The following is a 12,621-nucleotide window of genomic DNA, read 5'->3' on the forward strand; positions in this document are numbered from 1 at the left end:
CTGAGCTCCTTCCCCCAGACGGTGCTTTTTTCAGCTCACCGAGGCTTTCGGGTAGGGGTGGAGGACTTGCGGTGGTCTTTAGGAATAAATTCCGGATACGGCAGCTGCCCTCGCCAATGTTTGCTAGCTTTGAAGCACAATTATTGGAACTTGCTGGTCCCCCCACTGGCTCTTTGTGTTGTGGTCTACCGTCCTCTGAAATACAACAAGACTTTTATCAATGATTTTGCTGACTTTTTAGGATCTATTTGCTTAAATTATGACCGTCTTCTTATTGCTGGTTAACATTCATATCTGTTGTAAAGACGACAGGCTTGCCAAAGACTTTCTGGTTTTAGCTGATTCTTTTAATCTTACTCCGAGGGTAAATGCTCCAAAACACTCTAAAGGTCACACACTTGATTTGGTTTTCTCTCATGGATTGGACATTGGTGTCAGGGACACTAGCAACTTTGGGATTTCTGACCACTTTCCAGTCATTTTTCATGCTGATCTATACGAAACTGATCTGAACCCTGGGGGCCCTCGACGCCTTGGCCGTTTCAGTGATCCTGGGACTGTGGCTGAATGTGTCTTTCTCTGAATCTGTTCTCCCTGATACGGATGGCATCACACAGTCTTTATTTGATGACTTTGCCAACTCCCTACTTGCTATATGCACCTCCATACTGGACTCTGTGGCCCCTTCAAAACTGAAATGTCCTATATGCTGTTCCCGACCTTGATTAAATGACTCTACACGTGCCCTACGCCATACCTGCCACCAAGCTGAGAGGCGGTGGAAAAAGGATAGGCTCCAGGTGTCCCTTGTCCCAGCTGCTAAGATGGCTAAAGCGGCTTTTCTGTCAGCCATCGTTACTAATAATAGTCATAATCCATGCGTTTTATTCAATATTTTTTAACTCCTTGGTTAACCCTTATCCTGAAGCATTGTGGCTGGCTTCTTCGGCTCTTTGTGAGCAGTTTTTAAATCACTTCACTGATAAAATCTCCACCTTAAGAGCCTTAAAAGCTTCGGGGATGTGCCAAGCCCCCGCTTTACGCTGCTCTATGACACTTGCTCAGTTTGAACCAGTGTCACTTCCTACCCTTAAGGGAATTATTGATTATCTAAAAAACTCAAATTCTGTTCACGACATTCTCCCATCTCGCATTATTAAGGAGGGATTTAATGTAATTAATGCAGAGGTCCTTCCCTGCCATGCGGGTACCTACTCCTCTTCCATTGCCCCCGTTATCTGTGGTGTCCCTCAGAGGTCTGTGCTGGGTCCTATGCTGTTTTCTCTATATATGTTACCCCTTGGTCGTATTATTGAAAAGTACAAACTCTTTTATCATTGCTACGCGGATGACATTCAAATTTATTTTGAATTGACCGAGGATGATACTTAGAATAGAATAGAATAGAATTCAACTTTATTGTCATTGCACATGCACAGGTACAGGGCAACGAAATGCAGTTTGCATCCATCCAGAAGTGCTTTAGTGATATAGATATATTACAATATATATTAGCAATAATATAGATATGTGAGTATATTACAGAAATGGGTCTATTATGGTATGTTATAATGTACACGGTATGAAGTATGTTGTGAACATTCTATAACTATAAGTATGTACAGGCTGTAGTGAGTACAAGCTATGTACAGGCTATGAACAGGATATAAATATGAAAAACTATACAGAATATGAAATAAATAACTTTACAGAATCTGGGATATACAGCTATACAGAAATGGGAACTATGCAAGTTGTAAACAGTTGTAGGATTAAAAATTATCGAATGTACAGAATGATTATTTACACAGAGCTATACAGTAGTGCAGTTAAGATAAGTGAGATATAAGGTGGATTTGAAGCAGGCCGGTACCACAGCGTGGGCCAAGGACAGATTGAATATGTCTGTGAGCACTCCTGCAAGCTCCCCAGAACACGCTCTGAGAACACGCCCGGGGATGCCATCAGGACCTGCAGCCTTGTGGACATTGATCCTGTTCAGCACCGCTCCTACATTGGTGGGGGAGAGAGTCAGAGGTTGGTGGTCTGGCGTCATGTCTGCTTTGGTTGTGGTTGTGGGGTTCCCTCGCTTAAAATGAGCATAAAAGTTGTTGAGCTCGTTGAGGAAGGAGACATCAGAGGATGCGGGGGAGGGTTTGGTGGTCCTGTAGTCTGTGATGGTCTGGAGTCCTTGCCACATGCGTCGGGGGTTGGAGTTGGAGAAGTGTTCTTCTACCTTCTTTTTGTAATGGTGTTTGGCTTTTTTGATGCCCTTCTTTAGATTAGCCCTGGCTGTACTGTAGGCGTGTGCATCTCCTGACCTAAAGGCGGTATTGTGGGCCTTCAGGAGGAGACGAACATCCCGGTTCATCCAAGGCTTCTGGTTGGGGTACATGGTGATCCGTTTCTGGGTGGTGACACTGTCTGTGGTTTTGGAGATGTAATCCAGTACAGATGAGGCGTACTGGTCCAGGTCTGTGTGGGTGAACATATTCCAGTCTGTGTTTTTAAATCTGTCCTGGAGCGCTGCGTCTGTTCCCTCTGGCCACACTTTAATTGTCCTCACAGCAGGTTTCACAAGTTGGATGAGTGGTGAATACCGAGGTGTGAGGAACAGGGAGAGATGGTCCGATTGTCCAATGTGGGGGAGGGGTGTGGCTTTGTAGGCTCCAGCCAGGTTGGAATACACATGGTCTAAAGTCTTGTCTCCTCTGGTGTGGCAGGAGACATGTTGGTGGAATCTGGGGAGGACTGTCTTTAAGTTGGTGTGGCCAGCACCCCTATGGGGCTGTTTGAAGCAAATCGTATGCCCTTTGGATTACAGAATGCTCCCTCCTCCTTTCAGAGACTCATGACCTGCTGCTTTGGTGATATGAACTTCACCCACCTTCTAATCTATCTTGATGACCTCATCATATTCTCCAAAACCTTTGATGAGTATCTGGAAAGACTGCAGCTGGTGTTCGATCGGCTTCGGGAGCATGGCGTGAAGTTAAAGCCTTCTAAGTGCCAGCCTGTGAGAAAGGAGGTTCAGTATTTGGGTCACTTCGTGTCTGCTGAGGGGATCTGGACAGACCCAGAGAATATCAGCAGGGTGAAAAGTGGCAGTGGTTTGCATCATATCTATCTAATAGACTCCGATTTGTTCATGTAAATGGAGAGTCCTCTTGTCATGTTTGGTGCTGTGGCAGGCATGATGTAGGACCCAAATGCAGGCTCATAAACAGAAAAGTAAACTCAAAGAGCTTTATTGCTGCACATGCAAGAGCCAAATATAAAAGTGCTAACCCAAACTAGAAACATGGAACTAAAATTAGGAAACTGGGAAAATTACAACGGACAGAGGAAAACACAGGGCTTATATACACACCACTACCACTCAGTAGTGAGGGAATAGGAAGCAGGAGAGAAACACAGCTAGGACTAATCTGATGTAACAAAGTGAGGAGGAAGCAAAACTGAAAACCCAGGACACAAGACCTTCAAAGTAAAACAGGAAATACAAGATAGGCACAGAGAAACCAACTAAACAAGGAGACACAGCACACAGGGAAGACAGAGTGAACATGAATCACAGAGACAAGAGTACCAAATGAGACATGGAGACATGTCTAACTGGGGAAACGCAGCAGCTCAAATGGAGACTCATACACCAGCATTTCACCCACATTTGCAACTAAAACAGACCTGCAATACAAACTTATTCGGGAGCAGTGTGTGAATAGAAAGTCTGACAATATTGAGCCCACCCCCCAGTTTTTAACAAGAAGACTGATTACACAACAACAGCAGTGATGGTGACACTGGCACAGTTTAACGTTGAGGCGGAGTCTGTTTATGCACCATCACGAGTAAAGAGGCGGAGCTGTTACTGGTTGAGTGAAAGAAAACAGTCACAGTCCCTGTGATCACCATTCAAATCTTTACTTGGTAAAAGCTTGTGTGAGTCCATCAACAAAGCCCCTGATCAACAAACTCTGACATGAAGAAAAGCGAACTCTGTAGCTGCTCCATCCACCGCTGTTCATTTTACAAATAATCTGCAGCAAAGCTCCAGAAGTTGTATTATAGGGAGCCCCGCAGGGGACATGGGAGAAAAAAAATTAAGACGGACTTTTGCGAGATCTCGCAAAAGTTTTAGCCGCATTCTTCGGAGGCCGCCAGCTCAAAGCCGACCGGGAGGTCAAGGCACGATGTGCCGCGAGAGCGGTGTTCCTCCTGGCTGTAGTAGGTCTCGACCTCCCGTTAGCTTCGAGCTAGTGGGTGTCAGATCTCCGAAAACGTCGGAGCACTTTTGCAAATATGTGATGTCTTGTAAACCGAGCAGGTATCTGACGTTTACACAGCTACATTCACGCCTCAAAATATCTTAAAAGTGTATTTTGTGACCCAGAAAGAGTAATATTACAACTAAGTAGCTGCCGCCATTGTTGGAATTCAACTTTTGCGAGATCCCGAGTTTGTTTTGCAAGATCTCGGAAAAGTTTTGCGAGATCCCGAGTTTGTTTTGCGAGATCTCACAAAAGTTTTGCGAGATCCCGAGTTTGTTTTGCGAGATCCCGAGTTTGTTTTGCGAGATCCTGAGTTTGTTTTGCGAGATCCTGAGTTTGTTTTGCGAGATCCCGAGTTTGTTTTGCGAGATCCTGAGTTTGTTTTGCGAGATCCCGAGTTTGTTTTGCGAGATCCTGAGTTTGTTTTGCGAGATCTCGGAAAAGTTTTGCGAGATCCCGAGTTTGTTTTGCGAGATCCCGAGTTTGTTTTGCGAGATCCTGAGTTTGTTTTGCGAGATCCCGAGTTTGTTTTGCGAGATCCTGAGTTTGTTTTGCGAGATCTCGGAAAAGTTTTGCGAGATCCCGAGTTTGTTTTGCGAGATCCCGAGTTTGTTTTGCGAGATCCTGAGTTTGTTTTGCGAGATCCCGAGTTTGTTTTGCGAGATCCTGAGTTTGTTTTGCGAGATCTCGGAAAAGTTTTGCGAGATCCCGAGTTTGTTTTGCGAGATCCCGAGTTTGTTTTGCGAGATCCTGAGTTTGTTTTGCGAGATCCCGAGTTTGTTTTGCGAGATCCTGAGTTTGTTTTGCGAGATCTCGGAAAAGTTTTGCGAGATCCCGAGTTTGTTTTGCGAGATCCCGAGTTTGTTTTGCGAGATCCTGAGTTTGTTTTGCGAGATCCCGAGTTTGTTTTGCGAGATCCCGAGTTTGTTTTGCGAGATCTCACAAAAGTTTTGCGAGATCCCGAGTTTGTTTTGCGAGATCTCACAAAAGTTTTGCGAGATCCCGAGTTTGTTTTGCGAGATCCCGAGTTTGTTTTGCGAGATCCCGAGTTTGTTTTGCGAGATCTCGGAAAAGTTTTGTGAGATCCCGAGTTTGTTTTGCGAGATCTCGGAAAACAAACTCGGGATCTCGCAAAAGTCCGTCTTAATTTTTTTTTCTCCCAAGTCCCCTGCGGGGCTCCATAGTATTAAAATACATGAATGAATTGATAACTTAGTCTGATGCATGTTTAAATTACACAGCCTAATGAAGCCTGAAGGACGCTGTCCAATTTTACATGGAAGCCATCAAGGGGGAGCCTAAAGGGGGGCATGCGGTGTACTAGACCATATTTCTTTCAAGGTGAAATTCTATTAAATAGTATCTAAATTAAATTGTGGTAATATTTAAAAATATAAAAATTAAAGCTTTTTTCAAAATCTAATAAAGCCATTAAAAATGTACACGGGCCAGTAAAACTCTGAGTCACTGACCTGAGGGATTTTAGGTTGGAAACAGAATTATTGTTAATATTAATGAAGGTATACACCATCATAACATTTGTTTTCAGCATCAAAGCACAGGGCAAACTTCACAATGCTGACACACTCGCTTTTCTTCATTGCAGCCATCACATTCTCCTTTAAAGGACACGAACAGACTCAAACTCATTTATTCAGGCACACATTTAAACAAGCATGCACACATATAAGAACACAGAGTAAAGATTCATTTGTTGTGCCTTAGTCTAGGCTGCACATTTATCTTATCTTATTTGACCCTACTTGAAAGTATTTATATATTTTTGCATTTAAGAAAATGTTTTATTTAAAAAATTGAATCTAATAATGACACGTGAATCCAAATGGGTTGTTTTGTTTCTTTTTGACAAATGAGCAGTTAATTTTGAAAGACCTGTATTTTTTTTTTAAATTAATCAATTACTAAAATAATTGATAATTGCAGTCCTACTATGAACCACTAAAAATATTTTTAAGAAAGCACAGTAAAATGTAGGACGACGACCATGCAACATTCAGCATTTATTTGTTTGTTTGTCTGCCAATAATAAGACATGAATATTAACCAGTGTGACCTTTCATAATGAGGTCACACTGCTGTGGGCGTCTTCTAAACGTTTTAAAGAAGCCTAAGCAGAGTTTCAGCGGCTCCAGCAGGCTGAAGCTGACTCAGACTCACTGAACGTTTCAGGCTTTGAGTTGTAAGTTGTGACTGGTTGTTGTTTCAAATTGGGCTTCAAATTTTAGTTCTACGTCATGCGAAACAAACACAAGTTTGAAAGAGCTGCCTCACAGCTTCCAGTCAAGTCAACACCAAAATGCAAAGAACTGTTTTTTCGTGTGAACAATAGTAACTGAATGAAAACAAGGCTCATGAAAAATTCCACACAGCTTTCAGATTTCATACTTGGTGCCTACTTTGACGGTGGGACTTTCAGGTACTTATATTTCACTATTGTCATGTCTCTGTATGTGTTTATATTTGGATCTAATCTCCTGCTGATTGTGGTTATCTGTGTGAACAGAAGCTTACATGAACCTATGTACATGTTTCTGTGCAGCCTGTTTGTGAATGAGCTGTATGGTAGCACAGGGCTGTTTCCGTCCCTCCTGGTTCAGATCCTCTCTGATGTTCACACTGTTTCTGCTCCTCTCTGCTTCCTGCAGGTTTTCTCTGTCTACTCTTATGGAAGTATAGAGTTTTTAAACTTAGCAGTCATGTCGTATGACAGGTATCTTGCTATCTGTTGTCCTCTGCAATACAACAAACTGATGACATCTAACAAAGTTACTAAACTCATTGTAGCGGTATGGTCACCACCACTTCTTGTGAATTTCCTGACACTGCCTTTGATCGTTCCTTTAAAACGGTGTGGAAACATTATAAACAAAGTGTACTGTGACAACCATTCCATCGTGAAGCTGGCCTGCTCTGACACCACACTGAATAACATCTATGGACTCACTGTTAGTGCCTTGTCAGTCTTTGGGCCTTTAATTGTAATCCTGTACACCTACATGAGGATCCTGAAAGTCTGTTTTTCTGGATCCAAACAGACTCGACAGAAAGCCGTCAGCACCTGCACGCCTCACCTCGCTTCTCTGCTCAACTTCTCCTTTGGAGCCTGCTTTGAAATACTGCAGAGCAGATTTAACATGAACAGTTCACCAAATATGTTGAGGATATTTCTATCACTTTACTTTCTGACATGCCCACCGCTCTTCAACCCTTTAATGTATGGACTGAATCTCTCCAAAATCCGTGTAACATGTAAAAATCTTATAACACATATAATTTGTTAGTATGAACTAATACATTTTGAGATTTTTCTTTATGTTATTGGACCATTTTATCTAACTGTGTAAGTTTATAGTGTATTATAGTATATAATATACTATTATAAGTGCTATTAGTATATTTACTCATACTGAACTCCAACCTGATTTAGTTTTGCTAATACAAACTCAGAATTTATTGTACTAAAGTGAAGCTGTATGAAACTTCTGTGTATAACTTTAAATTGTTTATAGGGTCAACAAAATTTAAAAGCATTTTTTTCACAGTCCTGGTGACACATTTTTAAAAGATATATTTTTACAAAATGACTCCTGAGTTCATCAAAATATATTTTAAACCTATATTAAAATGTATGTTTTCTCCTTTAATCCTTCCTGTCGTGTTCGATTTACAACTTAAAACACCCATAAATATTGTGTTTTACATCTGATTGCCCCAAGGCCTTATGACATCCTCCACACTATGCACTTGAACATATAAAAGTGATCAGCACCTCTTTCAGTGAATTTTGAGTGTTTTAATCAACTTTGTTACACCTGTGGTGTTCCCAGTCAAAAGTGATCGCCATAGGAAATGAATGGGAATGAATGGGAGTGGACAGTCAGAGGAGAAGAAGCACGTTGGATTTTCATGAGTAAAGCTGCACTACCACTGGCATCTGGGGAAGAGAACACCATTGGGACTTTTTCACATTTAGAACTGTTTTTGGGGCACTGTAAATAAAATGTACTGTGTCCAGTCAATGAGAGACCGATGCCTGGGTCCTTTCTTCCCGCTAACCTTGACATTTCAGGGCTCTAGAGTGAGACCAATTTTTCAATGGTGCGACTAAAAAACATCCTAGTTCGCACCGGTGAGACCAACTGTTTGAGTAAAGAAAAAAAAAAGGAAAAGTTTCCGCAACTCTGAAAGTCTCCGTGTGGTCAACCACAGACACACATTATGCCCCTATCGTGGTCTAAACCAATCAGATATAGTCAAGGGCGGGACCTCTCTGATTGGCTGTGGTCCAGTTGAAAGTGCAGGTGGATAGAGAGAGGTGAGTAGCTTGAATGAAGCGATAAAGCTCAAAAACTATTTCAACAACCACCAAACAGCAAATAAGAGCAGGTAAACGGGTTCCACACAAAGACGTAAACACAGAGCGGACCGACGCCTCAGAATCAGCGTTCTCTTTCTCGGCTTTCTCACCTGACGGACCGTACACGGACACACCGTCGGGGCTGAAAGCCGACAGCTCACTGATTCTGATGTGTCGGCGGGTCCGCACTTTGTGTTTACGTCTTTTTTGCGCTAGAAAAGTGCACATGTAAAACTGCGGTTTTAAGTGACGCGGTTGAAAAACAAGTTGGCAAAAAGTTGGTCTAGAGCCCTGCATTTGAGCCACATGTTCAAAAATGAGGAAAAGTTTAGTATGAAGTTTTAATAGTAGTAGTATAAGCTTTGCACAGTAATTGAGCATTCCTGATGAACCTCTTTCTACACAATCATGTTTAACTAGTTCAGCCATGAGCTCATAACCCCCCCACCCCCCGCCCACACAGGAAAGACATTGAATAAAATATTTCTGGTGGCCTTCAGTGGATAAAGATGTGTGTCATGAACCAACAGGTTCGCCCAGGAAAGTGGACCCAAAAGTGCAGACAAACATGGGCGAGGAATGCTTACAGTGACATTTATTTAAAAAAGGTGGTCTAAAGTGACGAGGGGGCCCAAAAAGGCTGGTTGCAGGAACGAGGAAGAGGTCAGAGAGCCGAGGGAATATTCTGTAACAGAGGGAGAGGTAGTTAAAATCGGAAGAGAAAACTAGAGCTTAATAACTAGAAACTGGAGAATAGTTCGCTTTACTGTGCCAGTCTGGGTTAGTATCACTGAGGGGAGGGGAGAGAGGTCCGTGGAAAGCATCTGGAGGCTCTCAAGCTGAAGCGTGGAGGTTAGAGAGCAGGCGGGCGAACAGGCTGGGAGACAGGGACTGTCCCAGTAAGGTGAAGCCAGGGTTGAAAGTCCGCTGAATGAAGGGAAGACAGGAATTACTCCAAGAGATAAATCACACAAGGAAAACCACAAAGGGAAACGTCATTTACCACCGAGAAGAGTAGAACAAACTGGCGAGGAGGAGCCGGTTGAGTCAGCTGAAGTAGGTCTCCCACTGATTGCTCGCAGCCGAGGCTCAGTTGAAGCACTGAAAGGGATGGCTCAGCAGCCACAGAAGGAAACCCCCTCCATGTACTCCCACGGACCAGGACAGCGTGAGAGAATATGTTTCAGCCTGCACCACTTGTGCCCAAATTAAGCGCCAAGCTCTACCATCTTGTGGTCTCCCGCAGCCACTCACAGTCCCACGCAGGCCCTGGTCTCACGTCACACTTGACTTTGTGACCAGTTTACCTCCTTCAAATGGCAAGATAGTAATTCTCGATATAGTTGACATGTTTTTCAAGGCCGGTGATTTCCTAGCCCTACAAAAGATTCCCACAAAGACAGCTAATCTTATGGTGGAACATGTTTTGGTGCTCCATGAACTCCCTTTAAAAATGGTGTCAGATCGTGGTCCCCAGTTTCAAATTCAAATTCAAATTTTATTTGTCACGTACACAGTCATACACAGTACGATATGTAGTGAAATGCTTGGACAACTGCTCGTGACCTAAAGAAAACAAAAAAGGAAAAGGCTATGAATAAGATAGGAAATAAATATGAAAAATTAAAAAGGGTAAATTTAACTAGGAAGGAATAAAATATAAATTAAGGTTAAAAATGAAATAACTGTACAACACAAATTAGAATGAAGGGTAAATTTAACTGGGAAGAATAAGATAAAATATATAAATTAAAGTTGAAAATAAAATAACTGTACAACAAAATACACAATATAGAACTATATAAGAATGTATGAAGAAATCTAAATATAAATAAATATATACACAATAACAGCAGCTGTACAAGTATTAACTGGAAATGAAGAATATAGTGACCAGTGTTGTGCAAAACCAAAGTCCAGAAAGTCCAGTGTGTGTGTAAGAACTATATGTGTGGGTCAGTACTGTGTGGTGGTGTGATTGAGAGACCGTATCGCCTGCGGGAAGAAGCTCCTCCTCAGTCTCTCTGTGTTGGTCTTCAGGGAGCGGAATCGCTTTCCTGACCTCAGCAGAGAGAACAGTCTGTTGTTGGGATGGCTGAGGTCCTTCACGATCTTCCTGGCCTTGGTCCAGCACCGCCTGCTGTACATTGAGTGCAGGTCAGGGAGCTCGGAGCGGATGGTGCGCTCAGCTGACCGCACAACCCTCTGTAGAGCTCGTCTGTCCTGCGTGGTGCTGTTCCCGAACCAGGTTAAGATGTTTCCCGCCAGGATGCTCTCTATGGTGCAGGAGTAAAAGTTCCTGAGCACCTTGGAGGGCAGTTGGAAGTCTCTCAAGCGTCTGAGGTGGTAGAGACGCTGACGGGCCTTTTTCACCACGGTGTTGATGTGACAGGACCATGACAGGTCCTGCGTGATGTGAACTCCGAGGTATTTGAAGCTGTCCACTCTCTCCACTGGGCACTCGTTGATGGGTTGCCATCAGTTGGGGTCTCAAGTGTGGAGGACTTTCTGTAGCACGCTGGGCGCTAAGGTTCGTTTGAGCTCTGTGCTCTATCCCATAATCCTCCTTCTAACACACGTGCCCAGGGTAGACTATGTCTTTTTGAAGCCTCCCTCGAGTACCAGACTTCATGTTTCCAGCTGTGGAGCAGGACCTGGGCTTTCCCTCCATCCATCATCTACAAAAGATTAACTGAGTATGGGAATGCACCAGGGTAGGGCTGCTCGATATAACGATTTAAATCGGATGATGATATAAAAATGTCTATCGTTTCATTTCACGCTAACGTTTGTTTCGTGGTGTCGCAAAATAAGCTGTTTACGGCAATATTTGTTCATGGTTTTGATGGTCACTGTAGTTATTATTAATTTCTTAAAGTTCTCTCTTTCTCTTATATTTTATATAACCACTACGGACGCACAAGCCCCTGTTTTTATGCGTTGTGGTTAGCAACAACGATGGTAGCACCACCGCGTGTCCGGTTGTTTATTTTCCACGTAAACCTTTCACAATAAAGCTTAAGATCCTGTTGAGACTTTTCAAAATAAACTGAATCACGTGAAAGAGCAGATTATTTACGGATGAGAAGTAAAAAAGAGCCGCCAGGTGCTAAAAAATAAACCTTAGACGCAAACGTTAGAACAGCTTTTCCCCGCAGCACGCCGTGTAATAAATACTCACAAAGAAAACGGCGCCGTTACAACTTATGTCTAAAAATGTATCGTTTCATGCATCGGTTAAAACACTCGACTCCAGCTACACGACGCGCAGCTGGAAACACTTCACACAAGTTGAGCTGCCCGAGATTCACAGAATTTACAGGAAATGTTACATTTTTGTGATTTATATCGTTATCGGACGATAGAATTCTTATATCGGGATATGAGATTTTGGTCATATCGCACAGCCCTACACCAGGGTACTGTGGCAACGCACGGCTGAGCAGAACCATTACCTGCCAGATCGGAGGGACCCTGGCCTCATGGTACACCCTGAGGTGACCCTGAATCCTCCCTTAGTTATGCTGCAATAGACGTAGGCTGCCGGGGGATTCCCATGATGCATTGAGTTTTTCCTTTCCAGTCACCTTTCTCACTCACTATGTGTTAACAGACCTCTCTGCATTGAATCATATCTGTTATTAATCTCTGTCTCTCTTCCACAGCATGTCTTTATCCTGTCTTCCTTCTCTCACCCCAACCAATCACAGCAGATGGTCCCGCCCCTCCCTGAGCCTGGTTCTGCCGGAGGTTTCTTCCTGTTAAAAGGGAGTTTTTCCTTCCCACTGTTGCCAAAGTGCTGCTCATAGGGGGTCATATGCAGTGTTGGGGAGTAACGGAATACATGTACCGCCGTTACGTATTTAGAATACAAAATATGAGTAACTGTATTCCGTTACAGTTACCGTTTAAAAAGGTGGTATTCAGAATACAGTTACTTTGTTGAAATAAATGGATTACACTGCGGTACTT

At 43.0% G+C, this 12,621-nt stretch overlaps 1 protein-coding gene across 1 annotated transcript; it reads left to right on the forward strand.

The window, feature by feature from the left end:
• The first annotated feature begins 1,448 nt into the window (after positions 1 to 1,448).
• LOC147315279 (olfactory receptor 11A1-like) lies at positions 1,449 to 7,573 on the forward strand. The gene is made up of 2 exons (XM_086260354.1): positions 1,449 to 1,459; positions 6,640 to 7,573. Exons 1-2 carry the CDS (start codon positions 1,455 to 1,457, stop codon positions 7,571 to 7,573), a joined length of 939 nt encoding a protein of 312 aa, XP_086116480.1. The 5' UTR covers positions 1,449 to 1,454.
• Positions 7,574 to 12,621: the final 5,048 nt, after the last annotated feature.

The sequence above is a fragment of the Aulonocara sp. 'chitande type north' Nkhata Bay genome, linkage group LG14 (genome assembly GCF_057382095.1).
Source record: "Aulonocara sp. 'chitande type north' Nkhata Bay isolate Kocher_YH1m ecotype deep benthic linkage group LG14, A_spYH_male_GT1.1, whole genome shotgun sequence".
Lineage (NCBI taxonomy): Eukaryota > Metazoa > Chordata > Actinopteri > Cichliformes > Cichlidae > Aulonocara > Aulonocara sp. 'chitande type north' Nkhata Bay.